The sequence below is a fragment of the Plecotus auritus genome (assembly GCF_963455305.1).
Source record: "Plecotus auritus genome assembly, chromosome: 1".
NCBI lineage: Eukaryota > Metazoa > Chordata > Mammalia > Chiroptera > Vespertilionidae > Plecotus > Plecotus auritus.
The window spans coordinates 46493195-46517336 of NC_137770.1; the positions used below are offsets into that span (position 1 = coordinate 46493195).

The window sequence follows — 24142 nt, forward strand, 5'->3', positions numbered from 1 at the left end:
CCATTTGCAACAGCATGGATGGAGCTGGAGAGCATTATGTTAAATGAAATAAGCCAGTCAGAGAAAGATAAATACCACATGATCTCACTCATTTATGGAATATAATGAACAACATAAACTGATGAACAGGGACAGATCCAGAGAGAGAAAAGCATCGATCAGACTGTCAAACCTCAGAGGGAAGGTAGGGGAGGGTGGGGGTAAGGGGGAGAGATCAACCAAAGGACTTGTATACATGCATATAAGCCTAACCAATGGACACGAACACCAGGGCGCTGAGGGCATGAGTGGGGGGGGCGGTTGGGGGGTTAATGGAGGAATGAGGACACATATGTAATACCTTAATCAATAAAGAAATTTTTTAAAAAAGAGCCTATCTTGCCATTCTTAAAGAAAACCAGTTTGTCAAGTTTGAGCGACTTGCCTACCTCTGGGTCCCAGAAAACCTAAGTGTCACCCAAAGAAAGCTGGAGCCAAAGTCACCGTGAGTTACAGAGGTGTGCTCCCCACACGTCCGCCCCCCGTTTTCTCCCGTGCAGGGGAGTGCACGGCCGCAGGTACCAGTGACTCTGAGGCCTGCAGTCTCATAGGGGCCTCAACCTGCTCCCTGGAATTGCCATCGAGGGGACTAATGGTAGGTGTGACCTATCAGCCAACGGTGGCGCCAATGAAGGCACCGGCCCAGGAAGCACCAGCACCCCAACACCATCTAGAAGGGCTGTTGCCCCGACACTGCCATCTGAGAGGTTTCCTACGCAATTTAGGGAACTGGAGCTTTGGGGCAGTCACTTTTACAAAGAGCTAAATACATGAGAGTAGTTATCCTCAAAACAATGCCTCTAGCCCTCATTCCAATGAGCTTTTGTGAGTGAAAAGGGAAAAAATCGAGGGAATTAGAGTGAGTGAGCTGGGTGTGACTCGTGGCCGGGGGCTTCCCCTGGGATGTGTCCAACCTCTGAATATCACCTGTCACGCGTCACACACAGCTAGAGGCAGGCCACTTAGTCCCGAGTGGCAGACGGCCGTTGGTGGGGCTCTCCTCTGGGCCAGACCTGTACTAGGTGTTCTGGGAACATATGTACGTTCCCTGTAATCCTTACATCCACCTCGCCAGGTAGATGTTGGCCCATTCTACAGATGAGCAAACTGAGGGTCCAGGAAGATAAGTGATTGCCCAGCAACAAGACCAGCTACATCATTTGCAGGGCTCAGTGCAAAGTGCAGTGTAGGATCTCCTTGTTCAGACATCTTTAAGGATTTCAGGACAGCTATAGCAGAGCGTTGAACCAAGTGTGGAGCTCTCTCGATCGTGGGGCCCTGAGCGACTGCACAGGCTGTGTGCCCGCGAAGCGGGTCTTGCTCGAGTCCCAGGCTCCCAAATGCCTCTTGCGCTGCCCCCTCCCGCAGTCCATGGAGATGCCCGCGAGGGCCCCTCCCCGTCCCATCTGAGAGGGAGCGGCCGGGTACCTGGAGTAGCAGGAGAGGCCGGTGCTGATGATGGTGTTCAGCACAGCCAGGGTCATGTAGTAGTCCCGGAAGGGGGTGCACACCAGCGTGTCCGGGAACGAATAGGCACAGTAGGCGATGGCCGAGCCTGGGGAGGAACAGCAGCCTGGGTAAGGAACCACCACTTGGCACTGTCTGCACTCACTGGGAAGATCCACCCTCGCATGTGGCCGAGCCTCATCATCCCCACCGACCAGGGGCAGTCCTGCTGCTGCACGCCCACCAGTGCCATCCCGAATCTCCCCCCCCCCCGACTCTGCCTACCCAGATCCTACCCTGAGAATTCACATTGCTCCATGGGCTTTCACATATATTAACTTACATAATCTTTGCAACCACCATCCTGCACTTATCCTCATTATACAGATGGCAAAGCAGAGGCACAGCGTGGTTTAGTAACCCACCCAGGGGCAGACAGCTAGAAAGCAGCAAAGCTAAGCCTCAAGCGCAGGCAGTTCAGCGACAGTCCCTGCTTTGAACTCCGCGCTACCGCCCACGATGTCACTCCCTGCGTTCAGTCTGCTCTTTGTGTGCAAGTGTTGTCAGCGGCTGGCACCAGGGGCTCCTTGCAGAAAGCTCAAGGCGCAGGGAGGACCCTCGCGGAGGTGAGGAGAGGGTGCAGGGAGAGAGGACCCTCGCAGAGGTGAGGAGAGGGTGCAGGGAGAGAGGACCCTCGCGGAGGTGAGGAGAGGGTGCAGGGAGAGAGGACCCTCGCGGAGGTGAGGAGAGGGTGCAGGGAGAGAGGACCCTCGCGGAGGTGAGGAGAGGGTGCAGGGAGAGAGGACCCTCGCGGAGGTGAGGAGAGTCACATCAGTGGGCTGCAGCACTGGCCAGCCGGGAGGCTGGGTATAACGGGCTGGCCTCAGAGGTGTGTGTGTCTTGTTTTAGGTTTTGGAGTTTGTGAGAGAAGCTTTAACTAAGGAACTCCATGAGACCTGTCTGCTGCAGCTAAGACCAGGGGAGGTCACTGTCTGGGACCTAGGCCAGGTGGCCTCTGCAGGCACCCTCACCTGCTGGGAGAGGCAGCCAAAGGCCGGTCAGCCCGGGGCCTGAGGGATTAGGCCAAGGTCGCCTGTTACTCCAAAGACAGTGAGCTTGGAATTCTAGCTCAAGGCTGAAACAGGGCTCGGGCCATACAACCTCTGCTCTGATCCCATTTCTCAGGTGGCGTCTAGTGAGGCCAGGAGTGACCCTGGTACTCTCAGGGTCACACAGGCAGAAGGGGCCTACAGTCGCCAGCTCCTGGTACAACGTTCCCCACCCCAGCAGGCTGCCTGTGAGGTTTCAGCTGGGCACTGGCTCCCGGGGGACAACCTCCTCGCCCAGCTGATACTACGGGAGGTTCCCAGGTGGACCAGGATGCATCGCTCTGTGCATGTTGTCTGGGGCCCACCTGCCAAACTCCGTGGGTGGCACAGAGCAAGGAGCCTCAGACCCTGCCAGAGGCTGCAGCGGGAAGCAAGACTGATCAGAGTCTCCGGCATGTTGCAGCGTGAGGCGGGTGTTTAGGATGGGCAGGCGCCAGCACGGGGGCTGATCTGGGAAGCCTCCTTAGAGGTGGGGGTTCCAACAGGCCCGACGGCAGGCAGGGCTTTCCAGGGGGCAGAGCAGGAGCTGCTTGGGATGCCTAAGGAAAGCGAACCTCATCCTTCGGGCAATCGGGAGCTTTCTTTCTTTAAAAAAACTTTTTTAAAAATTAGTTTACGTTCAATGTTATTTTGTACTCGTGTCAGGTGTAACCGGGAGGTTTCTGAGTTGGGGATTAAGGTGACCAACATCTAGTGAAAGTGCACAGGATGGCCTAGATCAGTGGTTCTCAACCTTTCAAATGCCGCGACCCTTTAATACAGTTCCTCACGTTGTGGTGACCCCCAACCATAACATTATTTTCGTTGCTACTTCATAACTGTAATTTTGCTACTGTTATGAATCGTAATGTAAATATCTGTTTTCCGATGGTCTTAGGCGACCCTGCTAGCGGTTCTCAACCTGTGGGTCGCCTAAGACCATCGGAAATCACAGATATTTACATTACGATTCATAACAGTAGCAAAATTACAGTTATGAAGAAGCAACGAAAATAATTTTATGGTTGGGGGTCACCACAACGTGAGGAACTGTATTAAACGGTCGCGGCATTAGAAAGGTTGAGAACCACTGGCCTAGAGGGAGGAGGGCTGGAAGTCAGGGGTTGAGGGTTTCCGCAGGGCTGCAGGAGGGGTGGGGGTGGGGCAGTGGCTGCAGACATGGAGCAGGGTGTCCGGTGGAATCCACAGGCTCTCGCAACTGCTAGGACCTCCTTCCCTGTTCATTGAACACCCCACGTCAGGCCCTGGGCTATGGCTGGAAAGTGAAATGTGAAAGGCATACGTCTGTCCTCAGGGAGCTGTTCCCAGTGTGGGGCAGAGATGGAGAGACCGGAGCTGCAGGGAGGTGGGCCCAGGCCTGGGGGCTTGGAGGAAGCCACAGGCAGGGGCCCTGGCTCTGCGGTGTGACCTGGGTCACTGACCTTCACTGTGCCTCGTTATTCTCACCGAGAGCGGAGAGCGTGGGTATAATGACAGACCCACCTCGGGGCACTGCTCTCAGGGCAACTAGATCATCGTGGGAGCGGCCACCCTCCCGTGCTTACTAAGCGCTTCACTTCCAAACGCATTTAATCTTCACAACACTCCTAGGAGGAAGCTGTGCCAACTTTGTGGATGAGAGATGGAGGCTGAAGAGGTGAAGAACTTGCCCAAGAGCAGGGTGGCAGCCGGGCCACCGAGCAGTGTGTTATGCCGCCCCTGTGCTGGGTGCCAGTGCTCAGCTTGGGGTCTGCCTTGCAGTGACGACTCCAATAGGCTCCTTCTTGTCACAGTGAGTCTGGGCAGGCGGTCAAGGGCCGGGGAAGCTCCCGGGCTAAGGGGTTTGGACTTCCTCCCAGGAAATTGGGAACCCTGAAAGGTTTTAAGTGGGAGGGGTGCCAGGTTCAGAAGGTGTAGAAATCACCCGGACAACAGGGAGGAAATGGGGTGTGGAGGGGCCGAGAGGAGTCTGTTGAAACAGTGCAGGGGAGAAGCACGAGGGTCTGAGCCAAGCCAGGGGGATGGAGCGATTTGAGAAATGTGGAGGAGACTCAACTGAACGTGCTAATTAGAGAGGATGGAGGAAGTGGGATGGGCCAGAGCAAGGGGGCGGGGAGCTGAGACTTCTGACTTGGAGCTGGGGCGGGGAGAATGTGGACAGTCCAGGTGGCAGGGCTGGATGCGGGTGGACCTCAGGTGAGCAGTTTAAACTGGAGAGGGGGTTGGGAGCACCTCCCAGAGGTGTCAGGGGATGGTGTGGGCACAGAGGAGAGCACCCAGGAAGCTGGGCCGGGTCAGAGCAGAGGCCCAGGGACCGATGCTGAGCTCCCCCACCTATGGGGAGAGCAGAGGAAGAGAACCAGCAAAGGAGGAGGGAGTGATGCACCAGGGGCCAGAGTAAGAGAGGGGGTCTGAGGAGCACAGGGGGCCCCTGCATCAAAGGCTGGAGGGAGAGCCCACAGAGCTGCATGAATCCCCAGAGTCAGGAGGAAGCCAGGCCTCAGCAACCACAGTTTTAGTGAATGGTGGGGGCTGGACAGCAGAGCATTGAGGAGTGCGTGGTGAGACAGTAAAGACTCTGTGTGTATGTGTGTGTGTGTGTGTGTGTGTGTGTGTATGTGTATACTAGAGGCCTGGTGCACAAAATTCGTGCACGGGAGTGGGTCCCCTCAGCCCAGCCTGCACCCTCTCCAATCCGGGACCCCTTGGGGGAAGTCTGACTGCCGGTTTAGGCAGTCGGACATCCCTCTCACAATCCGGGACCGCTGGCTCCTAACTGCTCACCTGCCTGCCTGCCTGATCTCCTCTAACTGCCCTCCCCTGCTGGCCTGGTAACCCTTAACTGCCCCTTCTGCTGGCCTAGTTGCCCCCGACTGCCCCCCCCCCGCCATCCTGGTCGCCCCCAACTGCCCCCCCTGCGAGCCTGGTCGCCCCACACAGCCTGCTGTTGGGTCGTTTGGTGGCCCCTCACTAACCCCCCTGCCGACCTGGTTGCCCCACGCAGCCTGCTCCTCGGTCATTTGGTTGCCCCTCACTAACCCCCCTGCTGACCTAGTCACCCCACGCAGTCTGTTCGGTCATCTATTCGGTTGTGATAGTTGCTTAGGCATGAATATATATATATATATATATATATATATATATATATATATATATATATAAATAAATATAAAATAGAGGCCCGGTGCATGCAATTTGTGCACAGTAGGGTCCCTAGTGGATGATAGCTGCCAGCCGGGGCCTCCCTACCCGCTGCTGGCTGCTGGCCAGGGCCTTCCTTTATTCCGTGCCACCCCCTGGTGGTCAGCACATGTCATAGCGAGCAATCAAACTCATGGTCGGTCGAACTCCTGAGGTGACACTTTGCATATTAGGCTTTCATATATATGTGTGTACATGTATAGGTGTGTATATAATGTATGTGCATACATGTGTATGTGTGTGCACATGTATTCTATGTGTGTATGTGTGTGTATTATAGTGTATGCATGTGTGTGTCTATGCATGTGTACATGTGTATGTATAACTTGTGAAGAAAGAGAAAGAGGAAATGGGATAGAGGTGGGCTCCTTGGGCAAGGAAAGACCTAGAGCAGGATCGGGAGGGAGAAGAGGCTAGAACTGGGATGTGAGGGGACAGATGGATGCCTATGATGGGGAGAGGAGAGGAATCATCAGGAGGGGACATCACAGTTAAAGGAAAACACAAGAAGGTTGAGAAAATCGCTAACTCCTCTAAGCCCCTGGACGAATGAGGCTTGTGACCACCCACTTCCCTGCCAGGCACGACAGAGACCAGCACTGATGTGTGGTTGGCTTGTCCTGGCCTGTGAGAGCAGATGTTCATTCCAGAGAACTTGTGAGCCAGTTGTTAGACACAGCCGGTATTAAAAATTAAATATCATAAAGTTACAATTAAATGACTCAGTAACAAAAGTAGTAACTATTCAATTAATCCACCTACTGTGTTAGTATAGAGGAATTACTATGTATTGGTGAGCTACTGTGTATCTCTCCCCACCGTGTTCAGCGATGTCATGGCTTAAAGTCTGACATGTGGGAATATTTATACCACAGATCAGCAGACACCACAGACCAGGGCCTTTCTCCCCAGAGAAGCAGTTTTTCAGTATTGCCAGCACACCTGTGGACAAGTTGCTTATAAAACACTCGTTAGGAACCTGGACGGGGCACTGCATTCCCTCAACTCATCTGCAAGCCCACCAAAGCCTTGTGGTGACCCCAGCTCCCAGGGGAAGGGGCAGGTCGTTCAGTCCCAGCCGAGGGAAGTCGAGAGCAAGGCCTCACCTACCCAGGCTGAAAAGGTTGACAGCGCCGTAGTCCAGGAAGTAGCAGATGTGCCGGGCGTTCTTAGACATGGAGCTGAAGGTGTGTGCACAGCTGGAGGCAAAGGGGTACACACAGCTGGTGCTCATGTACACAAGCAGAGGCCAGGAGTAGCTGTCATTCTGGACATCTATCACATACAGTGCCGTCACAAACCTCCACACGAAGAACCTGCAACACAGCATGGCCCACTCCATCCCTGTGGCTGGAGGCTCCTCTGCCTTTCGCCATCTGCCTCCCGTCCCCCTGGGATGGCCAATCCCTGCCCGTTTTCGCTTTGGTGAAATGACATGAGCAAGGGACGGTGAGTGGGATCCTTTTTTGGTTGGAAATGAGCAGGAGAGGAAAGAAGAGAGCCTTTATCTAGTCCAGTCCCCTTTCCCTGCTGGTGGTGACAGATCCCTCTTTCAGTATCTTGCCCAAGGGATTCTCCAGCCTCAACTTGCATGCTTCCAGGGACAGGGAGCTCACCACCTAGCCAGGCAGCTCTGAGAGCTCGAGAGTTCCTCACTGAGCTGCCGTCTGTCTCTTTGGAATCCATCTCCATTCGATCGGCCCGAGTGCTCCCCAACGGGATCATTGAGAACAAGCCCATCAATATCTTAAGGCATAACCCTCCTCACTCCTTTTAACGTCACCCTAAATACCCGGTGCATTCAAACATCCCTCTTAGGATCCACATTTGACCCGGGCACCATCCCTGTGGCTCGTCTCCATCCCTCTTACAGGGAGGCTCCTCCGTCACGGGCAGCCCCCCAGTCTAGAGACAACAGGGCGTTTTCTCCCTTCTCTCCCGCACGGTTCCTCCACTAACATTGCAATCACTTTTCTGAGTGGCCGAGGCCCATGCTGAGTCTCGGCCGAGCCTGGGTCTCTGAGCTCCATCTCTATGCAGCAATAGTGCACACTCCGTGTCAGACCTGCCTGACCTATAACCCACGTGAGGGGGTCCTGCCTCCAGAGCTGCTCTTCTCCATGAACTGCTAAGAGCAGTCCCCTCCCTCACACCCTCCCAGCGAAGGAGACTATAAGCCTTTCACGCAGGGACCCAAGGAGCATCGCTAAATCCTCTGGCTGTACGTGGGAGCTTTTCCCTCCTGTCCAGCAGAAATAAAGCTTAAGCTACTTGCTATTTCTCAAAACATATCCTTGGATCATCTGAGATTATTCCCTGGTCCCCCTTTCTTAGGGCATGTTACTCCCGGCTCTCCCAGGCCCTCTTGCCACTCTGTACTGTTCAGCTGGGCCTGGCAGTGAAGGGGTGCGCACACGGTGGGGCGCCTCAGCCACCGGGGCTCAGCTGGCAGACCGCTCAAGAAGTTGTCCACAGGATCTGCACCCAGGGCTCAGGCCCCACAAACAAGGGTGGTCAGGCCAGCACTCTTTGTAGCAGCATAAACTTCAAAACAGCCTAAATCACCTGTGATTCATCCATAAAACAGACACCATGCAGGTGTTCCAACGCCTGAGGGGCTGTGCTCGGAGCTCCCGGGGAGTCAAGGACTTGCTCAAGCTCATGACGTTTTAACTAGGGCTTCTGTGAGACCCAGAGAGCCTCCAAGCCTAAAGGGGATCAGATCAAACCAGGCCCGGGGCAGGGAGCAGGGGAGATGACAGAGCCAGGAGCCCCAGAATCCTACCACCATCCATGATCTGAAGCTCATCTCAGCTCCACACCCACACACCAGGCGGAGTCCCCAGTACCCCAGCACAGCATCTCAGCCCTCCCGCCCCAGTTGTGTTTAAAGAAGCCCTGGCTCCCAGGATTCCCGAATGAGGCGCTGGCCAAGGGGCTGGGCGGTACCAGAAAGGCAGCAAGTGAGTCCAGATGTTGAGGGTCTCATTGGTCATTTGGAAAAGGCTGAGGATGCAGGCAGTGGCAGAACTCTGTGGATGTCGGTAGCCAAAGAGGATGCCCTGCTCATGGAACACCTGTAGGGGGAGAGGGAGGGGTACCGAGGTGAGACGAGAGGGTGGCAGGCAGGTCTCAGGAGGAACATCTCTGGCGGCATCTGGTTTTCTCCCAGGCTGTGCGCTTGAACACTTGTCAAAGTGCCCCCTCCCCCCGCCCTCCTCCGGCTTCTAAAATCCCATGTCCTACAAGAAGCGCACAGCCAGCTGGAGGAGAGAATTCAGGGCCCTGGCTCCCTTCAGGAATCCAGCCTGCCTTCCATTCTCAGACACACTTACTCTTGTCATGAACATTGCTTAAGAATCTGGTTTGGCACCCTCTCCCTGGCAGCCTCTGCCTGCGGCCTACGGCCTGGTCCTTGGATGCCTCGGCAGCTGGCTGACATATGTGCTGTCTGCCTGAGCCGACATGCCCCAGGTGTCCGGGGCTGGCAGGAAGATCTCTGCCGAGGATCCATTTTGCATATACTCACCAAGGCGCTTCACAAAGGCCTTTTGATGATGAAAACTATGATGGCATCAGCTGAGGTAGAGGACAAGGCTGGCCACAGCAGGCCCACACAGGCCATCCCCACCCCCCGCAGCCCACTTGGCAAGTCTCTCAGGTACCAAGTGCCCATGAGACACTTGGCTCTCAACCCGCCTGAGGACTTCATTACACATTAGAAATGGTCCTGGTGAAGACAAGGAGGCTAGAGGGACAAAGCTCAGGCTGCAAAGTCAAGTGGAAAAAAGCAGACTGTAAGTTGTATTCCAGCCATGATGATAAGACCTACAGACATTCCAGTCCACGTGGTGGGGCAGAGGCTGGGAGGAAGCAGAAAAGTGGAGTCTCATTGGTTGAGGTAGCAGGGTTTGTGGGACCCGTTTTCCTCTTTGTGTGGATTTAGATCAGAGTTTCCCAATCTCGACATGATTGACATTTTGGGCCAGATAGTCCTTGTTGTGGGGGCTGTCCTAGGCATGGCGTAGCAGTGTCCACGCCTCTCCCGAAAAGATGCCAGTAGCACACGCTGTGTCCCCTATCAAGTTGTGACAACCGAAAATGTCTCCAGATATTGCCAACGTCCCTTGGGGGGTAAAATCTCCCCCAGTTAAGAACCACTGATTTACATGAATGTTGTTATAACCGTTAGGAGGTAAATTTAATATGAGTAGATAATCGAGGCAAATAATAATGATAATATCAGTAATCGTACCACAATCAGATCACAGAAATATTTAAATATTTCTCTTTGATTTTCTAGGGCTGTGGGAGGAAGGGAAGGCTGGGAGAATTCCAACCGAGCCACCCATCTCTCATTTGAGTTACCAACTTCTTAGTGTAAGAGAGGATCCCGATTAAAGATACACAATATGGAACATAATTTGTACTCTCTCTTGAGGTTCTGAGTCAAGAGGTCACTTTAAGTAGTGGAGAAAGTAAGGGGCTATTAGAGACAAATGTGGGCCACTGAGGTGCCACATGACCTTGAGCTGGGTCATCCCTCTCTGGGCCTCAGTGTTCTCACCTGTGAAATGGGAGGCGTTAGCTAGCTGGATGGTCAGTATGTTCCTTTCTTAGTTCAGTTCTGGGTTAAACTGGTCAGCTGGGGGAGGAGGATAGAGAAGTTGGTTCATGGTTCAGTGAAGAAATACTATTTGGATTAGATTTGGGTCTTAGCTAATTAACGCGATTTGTTCCCGTTATAGATTCGCCATTCAGTTCTGCTGACATCCTGGTGTGCAGTGGATAGGCCTCTCCAGTGGGCAGCAGGGATCTTGGCTTGCAGCTTCCCCCCCGCCCCCAGGGCTGCGGGCAAGGAGGCAAATGGGACTGCTTTCAGCCTTTGATCCACGTGAGGAGGATGGTGTGGGCTTGGCACACACTCAGAAGGCCCTCTTGAAGCCCTAGCTGGTTTGGCTCGTGGATAGAGTATTGGACTGTGGACTAGAGAGTCTGGGTTCGATTCCAGTTAAGGGTATGTACCTTGGTTGCAGGCTGACCCAGGCAACCAATTGATGTGTTTCTCTCACCTAGATATGTCTCTCTGTCTTTCCCTCTCTCTTCCACTTTCTCTAAAAATCAATAGAAAAAATATCCTCCAGTGAGGATTAAAAATTAAGAAGGCCCTCTTGTAGAAACTATGGGTCATTCATTCCATCTCTTACATTTTCTTTTTCTTCCTTAAAAAATTTTTTTTTGTTTGTTTAAATTAAAACATTGGCCACTTATTAGAATGCAAAGACCCTGGGAAGGAGCAGCTGTTACGATTCACTCCTTGCCATGAACGAGTTCAGCAGATCCTGTGCAGCAGGAGATCTTGTGACCAGGGCGCTGGGCATGCTGGGGCTGGCACTGAGGGAGGAGGCAGGGTGGGGCTGCAGGACAGCAGGACACAGTGGAGGGACATGAGCCAGGGAGGGAGACCACCTACGTTTTGCCCAGGGTGATTCCGGGTGTGACTACCATCCTTCTCTCTTTGGGCCCTGAATTTTTGGGGAGACAAGAGAGGATGCTGACATAGTCAAAAGCCAGAGGAGAACAGAGGGGCTGGGAAATACACAAACTGCACACCTGACCACACTTAGAATCTGGCCCAGACCTGCGGAGGATACCTCACTACAAAGCCAGGGCTGCGCTCAGATCAAAAGAACCTGCTCCCCTGACCCCGGACATGGGTGGGAACCCCACATGTAACATGCCATAGAGGCGGGATTTAAAGCAGCCCTTCCTCCTCAAAGATTAGATGGACAAAAGATGAGAGACGAAATCCCTCTGTCCCAGATCAGTGACGTTCTGACCCGCCCTTTCCCTGCCCTCCCAACTTGAACCATGACTTATGAGGCCACATTGCCAGGCTCCAGTGCTGAGCCCCCCTGATCCCCGGCAGGGGACTCGTTCTCCCCATCTTCCCACTCTAGCCTTGGCAAAGTGCTGTGCATAGAGTAGATCTTAACAGAGTGCATGCTACATAAATCTAAACAAACGAAACATTTGAAAACAATTTTGTATTCACACCTACTAGCAGTTTGACCCCAAAAGGCAAATGGCAACCACTGCCGTGATGCTCTGTGCCTGGGCCTCACTTCTAAGCACCCCCAGGTTAGCAGGCGCCGGCTTCGTTGCGCAGCAGAATTGATTTGCAGGACCCCACCTTGCATCGCTGGTTGCAGGCTGGGCAATTTAGAGTGAAATGAAATCAAATCGTGCACAGCCTATTATTTAGAAGTGAGAACCCCCGGGCTCTGGGTGGAAGGGCATGCCAGCAGGTTTTCCTTTAGGTGCCTGCCCTGGGCTTGGCTCCCACAAAGACCCTGCACACCTGCCAGCGGATGCCTGACATTCCATCGCAACTTTTTTTAAAAAATATATTTTATTGATTTTTTACAGAGAGGAAGGGAGAAGGATAGAGAGTTAGAAACATTGATGAGAGAGAAACATCGATCAGCTGCCTCCTGCACACCCCCTACTGGGTATGTGCCCGCAACCCAGGTACATGCCCTTGACTGGAATCAGACCTGGGACCCTTCAGTCCGCGGGCCAACACTCTATCCACTGAGCCAAACCAGCTAGAGCAACCACTGCAAACTTTTTAAATCCTTGGTTTTTCTAGCTATTAAACTTCAAATCACCTGGGGAAAACGATCTGGAATTCTGGCTGGTGGTGAAGTGGATTCTGTTAGCAGGCGAAGGGGCGAGGCAGAGTCTGCAGGCACCATCAGTATGGAAGTCTGCATTTCCTGTCCAAATCTCATGGCATCCTCACGGCCCGGTGAGGGAGAGCCTGCTATGGTTCCCATTTCACAGAAAAGGGATCTAAGGCCTGAGGAGGGGAAGGCATATGCCGAGATCCCAGAAATAGTGGGAGCAAGGCTAAAACTTTAAAAAATATATTTTTATTGATTTCAGAGAGGAAGGGAGAGGGTGAGGGAGAGAGAGATAGAAACATCCATGATGAGAGAGAATCATTGATCAGCTGCCTCCTGCATGTCTTACTGGGGATCGAGCCCACAACCCAGGCGTGTGCCCTGACCAGGAATCGAACCATGACCTTCTGCTTCATAGGTCGATGCTCAACCACTGAGCAACACCGGCCAGGTGCAAAGCTAAAACTTAAATGCAAACATGAGACTCCATCCCCCAGCCTCTTACACTATCATCGCTGCTGCTCAGAGGGGCTGTTAGAGATGAAGCTCTCATCTCCTGGCCCATAGGGTGATTTTGGACTATCACGTACTTCTCTGAGCCAGGGTAGGGGATAAGAGACCAGTGAGAAGTCTAGTGATGTGTTTGGGCAGAAGGCCTGGAGAGAATGGGGAGGGAAGAAGGCAGGGCGAGGACCGCTGCATCAACTTTAACCTGTCATTTAGTGAGTGCCTGCAGCGTGCCTGGCCCTGGGTTGGACACTAAGCACTGTCTCATGCAGGACCCTGCTTAGGTTCTCAATTTAACATCACTTGCCACAACCCATACGCGATTACTTGAACTCTTAATAGACAACCATTGTTGGTATTAAGCAATTATAGGTAAGTGCTACGGCAATTTAGAACGCTGGTGTGATATTCTTTAAAACATAACTGCCCAATATCCAATAAGGATGCGTGTTGTACATGCAACACAGTATTTATAAAAGATAGTGGTACATGTCTGCTGGCCCAACATATAAAAAGGATAACGAGCAATGAAACAAATTATTACTATCTAGGATGGAGGATCTACAGGAGATTCGTAATTCAATGAACAATAAAATGAAAAAAGAAGACATAAAATGCCTTTAAAATGTAACTCTGACTCCGTTCAGGTAGGGGGCACCTGGGCCAAGGTCCTGATGAATGGCTGGCACCATACCGGGCTCCGATCCACAGAAGATGAACGTGAGGAAGCTGAAACAATGGAGCGTCCCATCGGTTTCACATTTGTTATAAAAATGCAGTCTTTGACTTAAGAACTAGGAAAAACGGTTTTCAATTATAGGTATTGATTTAAAAACCTGCCATGGGCAAGCCTGTGGTAACGGTATAACATGATTAGAAAGTCTGGGGTAGGCAGAAAAATGGCCCCCAAAGATGTCCACGACCTAATCGCCAGAACCTGTGACTATATTAGGTTACACAGCACAGGGGAATTAGGGTCTCAGGTGGAATTCAAGTTTCTAATCAGATAACATTAAAATAGGAATCTCATCTGGGCTTCTCAGGTGAGCCCAGGTAATCACAAGGGTCCATACAAGTGGAAGAGGAAGGCAGAAGAGGAGAGGCAGGGGAAATGTGACTGTGGAAGGATAGTCGAGAGACCCAACATTGCTGGCTTTGCAGATGGAGGAAGGGGCCGGGAGCCAACGACTGCTACCAGGTCTGTGGGAGCTGGAAAAGGCAAGGAAACAGATTCTCCTCCCGAGCCTCTACTGCCTTGATTTTAGCCTGACACCCACGCCAGGCTTCTATCCTACAGAACTGTAAGATAATAAACGCATTTTCTTTTTTAAGCCACCAAGTTTGTGGTAATTTCTTATGGCAACAATAGAAAACAAATACAAGGTCAGAATGTGACCAAAACTCCAAAAGCAATCTTAGAGCCAGAAATGGCAGCACATGGTTGCAATTTCTTACTAGGAGAATCAGTGGCTTCCTTTGGAACAATTCAAAGACTATGTAGGACATTCTCTGAATCTTCTCCAAGATGGGACATTTTGTTGAAATGCATAACAAATCTGACCATAAACTATTCTTAGTCATACAATGGGAATGCCAAATAAATGCCACTAAGAGAGAGTAAAAACAGCAATATAAAATCTGGTGATCCATATTAAATTAAAATACTTAATTTCTTCTAAATTATAATTATGCAACTTCATTACAATGTTTAAAGTTAATATGTAAAATTTACAGTTCATTTCTGATTCAAAACATGGCTTTAAGAATATGTAACAGAACTGAGCAGAAACTTGGCAGAAATTTTTTCAAAATAAAATTAATTAAAAAAACAAACTAAGACTCAATGACTCAAGAATAGTGGTGTAATTTGGCATCACTGCTAATAGAATACAAATTTTGTGATAATGTTCATTACAACAATACAACTCATAATTCTGCTGAAATGAAAGCAAGAAAAAGAAACTATGGAATAAACATGTAATAATTTACAAATTATGTATGTTTTTATTTTATTACTCTTCCAAACATCACTAATCCATCATTATAACATCCAGATGAGCAACAATAACTGAATTCAGTTGTCTTTGAGATTTTGCTGACTTCAGCTATATAAAAACCAGAGCTTTACATACTGTTTTTGTCACTATGAAGGGATAGTGTCAAGGTAGAAATAGGACCATTTTCTATTTATTTATTTTTATTTTTTATTTAAATCTTTATTACTGAAAGTATTACACGTGTCTCCTTTTTTTCTCTTATTGACCCCCTAGAAACATTTCCTATAACCATTTGCTAGCTTCATTTGTTTTGCTGGCGTCATTTGTAACTTTTATGAATTTAGACACATGGTCTTCTGATTCAGCCCCAGCACTTTAGGGGCAGACTCTGTTTCATTGGATCATCCTCAGAAATGCCCTGCAAGGCAGGGACTGTCAAACTCATTTTACGGATGAGGAAACTAAAACTCAGGGAGTAAGGCCCTAATTAGCGCGTGGTGGTGTAGTGGTTAGGATTTGGTGCTCTCACGGCTGCAGCCCAGGTTCAATTCCCAGCAGAATTTAACTCGTGCCTTGCTTGCTGCAGTCACCCTCCCCCGGCTCAAAGAGGAAAAAAATGTCCCAACGCACAAGTATAGCAGAACCAAGGTGCAACCGCAGTCTGTTGGGTTGTAAAGTCTATGCTTGCTTCGCTGCCTCCAGCCCAGTGGAACGAGGGATTGCTACAAACATCTCATGGAAATGCTAAGTGTTACCAAAGTTTTCGGAAGGACCAGGTCACTGGAACCAGAGTGATGAAAGAAGGACCTGGAAGGATGGCTGGGGAACTTCTGGTTCTGGCAAAATGTTAATCGATTAGATGTCATAAAGGATCCTTCTGACTAAAAGAATTCAAATGCTGGATGAAGTATGCATCGGGTGCTGGATAAATGCCTCAGCAAGACAGCACAACAGCAAGGAGGTCACAAAGCCCTCAAATGGAAGGAACCCAGGAACCCTGTATGGTAAGCTGCTCTCGCCGTCAGAGACTCTGCTGTCAGACTTTGTAAATAAGAGGTAAAGCCCAAAGCCCATCAAAGGCAGAGAATCTAATGGGAGACCTCACCAAGAAGGAAGGCTAGGATAACTGGATGCAAAATAAATCCCACCGGGCAGAAGGAGACAGTCAGGAAAGTTATCTCTCTGAAAAAAAAAAAAAATCTCTCCCAAGAATTCAGAACCATAAGTTCATTTTCATATAGGTTTCTGATCCAGATTCACACGACCACTGTGGTCTAAGAAATTTATAGTGGAAAAATGAAAGTGGTTACAAATAGAGGTCAGCATTTTGTAGCTCCCTCAGGCAAGTAACAAAAGCAAATGAGAATGCTCATTGAAGGATTTCTACTTTAATACAAGCATGCACATACCTGGAAATAAAACACCATGAATGAGAAACAGCAAAAACAGTAGTTGACAGAGAGCTCAAAGAACAGATACTGAAATATAAAATAACTATGCCCAACATGTTTAAAGAAAAAGCTTTAAAATATGGACAAGAAACAAATAGATTTTAAATGAACCTAATATAGCTTTTAGAAATTAAAATAATTAAAAGTCATTGAAGAATAACAGCAGACTAGACCTCGTTAAAGAGGAAATTAATCAACTTAAAGGAGATTCCCCCCAAAAGTATACAGAAGAAGTCCAGAGAGATTAAGAGATGGAAAATATGAAAGAGCAAGTAAGAGACATGGAGAGTATTTCTCTAGAAGAAGAAAATACAATGGCCTTCTTGGTGATATTTGAAGAGATAACTGGTAAAGTTCTAGAATTATGGAAAGTCCCAGTCCTCAGAGCCAAGAAGTTAAGTTAGGGAAGGTAGAGACAGTTGATGCTCACCAAATATTCCATGCACTTTCCCACATTTTTCAGACTTTCTTGCAGTTTGGTTGGGGACATATGTCTATTTCTGGTTACTGTTACTTCTAGGCCAGGGCAGTTAAAAGCAGTATGCCTTTTTTAAAAAATATTTTTATTGATTTCAGAGAGGAAGAGAGATAGAAACATCAATGATGAGAGAGAATCATTGATTGGCTGCCTCCTGCACGCCCCACACTGGGGACTGAGCTTGCAACCCAGGCATGTGCCCCTGGCTGGAATCGAACCTGGGACCCTTCAGTCCACAGGCCGACGCTCTATCCACTGAGCCAAACCAGCTAGGGCATTATGCCTTTTTGTAGTAGATACCACGGTGCACTTAGAGGGGCCTCTTCCCCCCTTCAGAACTGAGCCACTCATCCCTCTATGGGAATAGTTTTTGGCCAAAGTGCTCCCTTAACCATGTTATACTCCTTGCCCAGGGGCAGCACGCATCCACTGATGATGGAGACAAAGCCCTGGTCTCCTTTGCTCATTTGGGACAAGTCTGACGGGCGAAGCCCACTCCAGAGGACTCCGTGTGATTGGCTGAGACTCTGATGCAACTTCTCCTTCTACCCAATCCTGTTTCCCTCAATTCTTCCAGGTGGTATTTCTGAGAACTCACCCCGATAAACTTCCTGCACACAAATCTTTGTTTCTGGGGAGCCCAACTTAAACATCACCCTTTCTTCCCCTTCTGTGGCAAACGGAGGCCACGTGTTCCAGACTGTGCAACTACGAGACTGTAGATCTTCCATCTCCCAGTTCCTCACTGAACTCTTAGTTATGTAAAGTGAATATGAAATAAAGCTTCGCTATGTTGAATCATTGAGCTATCGGGAGGAATTTTTAAAATTTATTTTTTATTATTCACAGTCCCCCATCCCTTTCCTCTTTTCCCCCCTCCACCCAGCCCCCACTACACCCCAGGTCTTCACCACACTATTGTCTGTGTCCATGGGCTATACATATATGCATATAAATTCCTTGGTTAATCTCTTCCCGCCTTCCCTCTGAAATCTGTCAGTCTGTTCCATGCATCCATGTCTCTGGACCTATTTTGTTCATCAGTTTATTTTGTTCACTAGATAACACATATAAGTGTGGTCATCTGATATTTGTCTTTCTCTGACTGGCTTATTTCACTTAGTATAATACTCTCCAGGTCCATCCAGGCCAGGGGTCCTCAAACTTGTTAAACAGGGGGCCAGTTCACTGTCCCTCAGACTGTTGGAGGGCCGGACTATAGTTTAAAAAAAACTATGAACAAATTCCTATGCGCACTGCGGGCCCGGGACGAGTCGGCTGCTAAGCAGGACAGGCAGCGGCACCCGGCGGGCCAGATAAATGTCCTCGGCTGGCCACATGTGGCCCGCGGGCCGTAGTTTGAGGACCCCTGATCCAGGCTGTCACAAAATGTAAGAGATCCTTCTTTTTTACAGCCGCATGGTAGTCCATTGTATAAATGTACCACAACTTTTTATCCACACATCTACTGTGGGCTCTTGGACTGTTCCCAGATTTTAAATAATGCTGCTATGAACATGGGGGTACATATATTATTTCTGATGGGTGTTTTGGGATTCTTAGGATATATCCCCAGAAGGGGGATCGCTGGGTCAAATGCAAGTTCCATTTTTAATTTTTTGAGGGAACTCCATACTGTCTTCTACAGTGGCTGCACCAGTCTGCATTCCTGTCAGCAGTGCAAGAGGGTTCCTTTTTTTCCACATTCTTACCAGAACTTGTTGTTTGTTGATTTGTTGATCGTAGCCATTCTGGCAGGTGTGAGGTGATACCCCATTGTAGTTTGAATTTACATCTCTCTGATGATTAGTGACATTGAGGTGTTGTTTTTTTTTCATATATCTCTTGGCCAACTGTATGTCCTCTTTGGAGAAGTGTCTATAGTCTATTGGCCACTTATTAATTTATCTGGAGAAATTCTGAAAGTCAGCATAGTTTAGCCCTTTCTACCTAGTACAGTTATTCATATTAAAATAGCTGGAGTAGGCATAAAACTAATAAATATAGAGCATATTTCTAAACAGAGTTATAAAAGAAGTGAAGGGGAAAATAGAATGTTAAAAGGAAAACAGAGAACAAGAATATAAAAGTCAATCCAAAGAAGGCAAAAAAGGAAAGGATAACTAAGCAGAGAAAACAGGACAAATGGAAGGCACTTAAGATGACCGAAATAAATGCAAATATGTCAATACTTGTTATAGATATAATCAGACTAAACTGTCCAGTTAACAACAAATTCTGTCAAACTAGATAAAATCCAACTACGTGTCATTTGCATGAAACACAGTTACAATACAAGGACAGGGAGGGATTGAAAGTCGAAGGAAGAAAGAAGCCAGACAAATAACAAAAAACACAAGCTGGAGTGTCTGTATGACTGTCAGATTCTAAGGCAAAAAGCCTTACTAGACACAAAGAGAATCGCTATGAAATAATAAGAAATTTACTTCCCCAGGAAGATATAACAATTATAAACTTGGGTATACCTAAAAAACGCAGGCTCAAAACATATAAGGTAAAAATTTACTTATCTACAAGGAATAATTCACAAATCTGCTATCATGGTGGAATATTTTAATACATCTCAATTATGGTATATCAAGCTGAACAAAATTACTAATAATATAAAATTATTTGACCTTATGGGACATACATGGAATGCTGCCCCCAGCTGTTGGAGATTATACAATATTTTCAGGTACACTTAGAAGACTTATGAAAATTGATCATGTGTTAGATCATATAGCTAGTCTGAACAAATATCAAGGCCTGGAATAGTACAGAGGGCATTCTCAGACAATCAATTAAGTTAAATCGATAACATTAAAACTCCATTTTACACTTGGGAATTAAAAGATAAACATGTCTAAGCAATCATAAGTCACATAAGAAATCAAAATGGACATTAGAAATTAATTAGAATAGCACATATAGGCTGAGCTTAAAGCAATATGGAAATAGATATAAAGCAGTGATTAACTTAAAAAGTTAAGAGGAGGAACAGCAAATAAAATAAACCCAAAGTAGAAAGAAATTAACCATCACAATGGAACCCTAGCCAGTTTTGCTCAGTGGTTGGAGCATCAGCCCACGGACTGAAAGGTCCCGAATTCGATTCCAGTCAAGGGCATGTACTTCGGTTGCAGGATTGATCCCAGGCCCCAGTAAGGGTGCGTGTAGGAGGCAACCAATCAATGTGTTTCTTTCACATCAATGTTTCTCTCTCTCTCTCTCTGTCTCTCCCCCTCCCTTCCACTTTCTCTAAAAATCAATGGAAAAAATATCCTCAGGTGAGGATTAACCCAAACAAAACAAAACAAAAACCCAATGGAATTGGAGATATAAAATACATAACAGAAGCTCCACTGAGTCCAAATTTGCCTCTTTCCAAATATTAAAAAAATACAAACTGACAAGATTAATCCAGAAGAGAGAAAAACAAAAATCACATGATTATGCCAGTAGATGCAGAAAAAGCATTTAATAAGATCCAATACCCTTTCATAATAAGAAAGCACTCAAGAAAATAGAAATAGAACTTGCTCAACCCAATAAAGCCCATCTATGAAAAACCCACAGGTAATATACTTCTTTTTGTGTGTGTGTCTGTGAAAGGTTTTTTCTGCTTAACCTCCTTCACCTTTTCACCCAGCCCCCAACCACCCGCTAACATACATACTTCTTGACAGAAAATGAAAAGCTTTCTTCTTAAGATTAGGAACAAGACAAGGATTCTGCTCTCACCACTTCTATTCAATATCATAGTGGAGGGTCTAGCTAGGTCAACTTGAGAATGAAAAGAAATAAAAAGCCTCTAAACTGGGAAGGAAGAAGCGAAAGTATTTGTAGATGACATGATCTTACATATAGGAAATCTTAAAGGATTCACTAAAAAACGACTGGAACTAATAAATGAGTTCAGCAAGGTTGCAGGATGTAAGATTAATCTTCAAAACTCAGTTTTATTTCTATTTACAAGCAGTGAACAATCTGAAAATCAACTTAAGGAACAATTTCATTTATAACAGCATCAAAAACAATAAAATATTTAGAAATAAATTTAACAAATCATGTTAATGGTATAAGACCTGTATACTTAGAACCACAAAACATCACTGAAAGAAATTAAAGAAGACCTAAATAAATGCAAAGACAAGCCATGTTCATGGGTTAAAAGAGTTAATATTATTAGAATGATAATGCTCCCCAAATTGATCAACAAATTCAATGTAATCCCTATCAAAATTCTAGCTGTCTTTGTGTGTGTGTGTGTGTGTGTGTGTGTGTGTGTGTGTGTGTGTAGAAACTGACAAGCTGATTCTTAAATTCATATGGAAAATGCAAGGAACCCTGAACAGCCAAAACAATCTTGAAAAAAGAAGAACAAAGTTGAAAGTCTCACATTTCCCAAAACTTATTACAAAGCCACGTAATCAAGACAATGTGGTACTGGCAAGAATAGACAAATAGGTCAATGGAATAGAACTTAGATTACAGAAAGAGTCCTTGTTTTTACAGTCAATTGATTTTCAATAAAGGTGCCAAGGCAATTTAATGAAGAAGAGTCCTTCTAACATATGGTCCTGGAACTACTTGATACTCATACATAAAAGAAAAGAATAATTAACTAAAAAATGGATCACAAAAGAGATAAAACTCTTAGAAGAAAAGATGAGTAAATCTTCATGACCTTGCTATCATCAACAAACGACAAGTGCTGGCGAGGATGTGGAGAAAAAGGAACCCTCATGCACTGCTGGTGGGAATGCAGACTGGTGCAGCCACTGTGGAAAACAGTATGGAGTTTCCTCAAAAAATTAAAAATGGAACTCCCATTTGACTCAGTAATTCCACTTCTAGGAGTATATCCCAAGAAACCAGAAACACCAATCAGAAAGGACATATGCACTCCTATGTTCATAGCAGCACAATTTACAATAGCTAAAATTTGGAAACAGCCTAAGTGCCCATCAGCAGATGAGTGGACTAAAAAGCTGTGGTACATCTACACAATGGAATACTATGCTGCTGTAAAAAAGAAAGAACTCTTACCATTCGCAACAGCATGGATGGAACTGGAGAGCATTATGCTAAGTGAAATAAGCCAGTCGGAGAAAGATAAATATCACATGATCTCACTCATTTGTGGAATATAATGAACAACATAAACTGATGAACAAAAATAGATAGAGCCAGAGAAGCATTGAACAGACTGTCCAACTTCAGTTGGAAGGTGGCGGGGGGTTGGGGGTGGTTAGAGATCAACCAAAGGACTTGTATACATGCATATAAGCATAACCAATGGACACAGACACTAGGGGGGTGAGGGCATTTGCTGGAGTGGGGAGGAGAAAAGTGGGGATGGGTGGGGGGGGAGGTCAATGGGGGAAAAAGGAAACATATGTAATACTATTTGTAATACTTTAAACAATTAAAAACAAACAAAAAATCTTCATGACCTTGGATTAGCCAAAGGTTTCTTAGATATGACACCAAAAGCACAAGGAACAATAACAATAAAATAGATATCAAAATTTAAAACTTTTTGTGCTTCAGAGGATACCATCAATAAAGTGAAAAAAAATTAACACATAGAATGGGAGAAAATGCTTGCAAATCATAAGCTGATAAAGGACTCTTATCCAGAAAATATAAATATCTTTTATAACTCAACAGTAAAAACACAAATTGGCCCAATTTAAAAATGGGCAAATGACTTGAGTAGACATTTCTCCAAAGATACACAAATAGCCAATAAACACATGAAAAGGTGTTCAATGTCACTAATCATTAGGGAAAAGCAAATCAAAACTACAATGAGAGCCTGGAAAATGTGGCTCAGTGGTTGGGCTTCCACCTATAAACCAGGAGGTCACGGTTCAATTCCTGCTCAGTGCACATGCCTGGATTGCAGGCTCCATCTCCGGTGTGGAGCATGCAGGAGACAGCCAATCAATGATTCTCTCTCATCACTGACGTTTCTATCTCTCTCTCCCTCTCCCTTCCTCTCTGAAATCAATAAAAATATATTTTAAAAAAAACTATGAGATACCACCTCATGCCCCTTAGGATGGCTACTATATATTAAAAACAAAACAAAACAGAAATCAACAGTATTGGTGAGGATGTGGACAAATTGGAACTCTTGTGCTTGTCGATGGGAATGTAAAATGGCACAGCCACTGTGGAAAACAGAATGGTGGTTCCTCAAAAACTTAACAATTACCAAATGACCCAGCAATTCCACTTCTGGGTATATACCAAAAGTAACTGAAAGGAGGGTCTCAAAGTATTCACAACAGCTAACACATAGAGGCAAGCCAGTGTTCATGGATAGAGGAAGGAATAAATAAAATGTGGCATATACGAACAATGGAATATTATTCAGCCTTAAAAAGGAAGTAAATTCTGACAAATGTTACAACATGAATAAACCTTGAGGGCATTATGTTAAGTGAAATGAATAAGCCAGTTATGAAAGGACAAATATTGTCTGATTCCACTTATATGAGGAACTAGAGTAGTCAAACTCATAAAGACAGAAAGTATAATGGTAGTTGTCTGAGGCTGGGAGGAGGGGAAATGGGGAGTTATTGTTTAATGGATACAGAGTTTCAGTTTTACAAGATAAAAAAATTATGGAGATGAATGGTGGGGGCAGTTGCACAATAATGTGAATATATTTAATACCATGAACTATGCACTTAAAAATGTTAAGATGGTAAATTTTATGCTAAGTATATTTTACCACAGTAAAAAACTTAAGCACAGCCCTAACCGGTTTGGCTCAGTGGATAGAGCGTCGGCCTGTGGACTGAAAGGTCCCAGGTTCGATTCCGGTCAAGGGCATGTACCTTGGTTGCGGGCACATCCCCAGTAAGAGGTGTGCAGGAGGCAGCTGATCGATGTTTCTCTCTCATCGATGTTTCTAACTCTCTATCCCTCTCCCTTCCTCTCTGTAAAAAAATCAATAAAATATATTTAAAAAACAAAACAAAACAAAAAACTTAAGCACAGAGTTACCACATGACCCAATAATTCCACTTGTAGGTGTATACCGAACAGCATTGAAAATATGTCTACATAAAAACTAGTACACAAATGTTCACAGCAACATTACTCATAATAGCCAAAAAATTGAATTAACTCATATGTCCATCAACTGATGAATGAATAAAAAACTATGGTGTATCTATACCAGGGGTCCTCAAACTATGGCCAGTGGGCCACATGCGGCCCACCGAGGACA

General features: G+C 46.8%; 1 protein-coding gene across 1 annotated transcript in view; it reads right to left on the bottom strand.

The window, feature by feature from the left end:
- Nucleotides 1-24142, bottom strand: part of PAQR5 (progestin and adipoQ receptor family member 5) — a 78995-nt gene that overhangs the window by 15060 nt on the left and 39793 nt on the right. Inside the window, exons 3-5 of the mRNA XM_080668500.1 lie at nt 8724-8851; nt 6885-7090; nt 1468-1594 (exon numbers count right to left, since the gene is read on the bottom strand). Of these exons, the coding sequence (XP_080524626.1) occupies nt 1468-1594; nt 6885-7090; nt 8724-8851 (461 nt within the window). The remainder of the gene's footprint in view (nt 1-1467; nt 1595-6884; nt 7091-8723; nt 8852-24142) is intronic.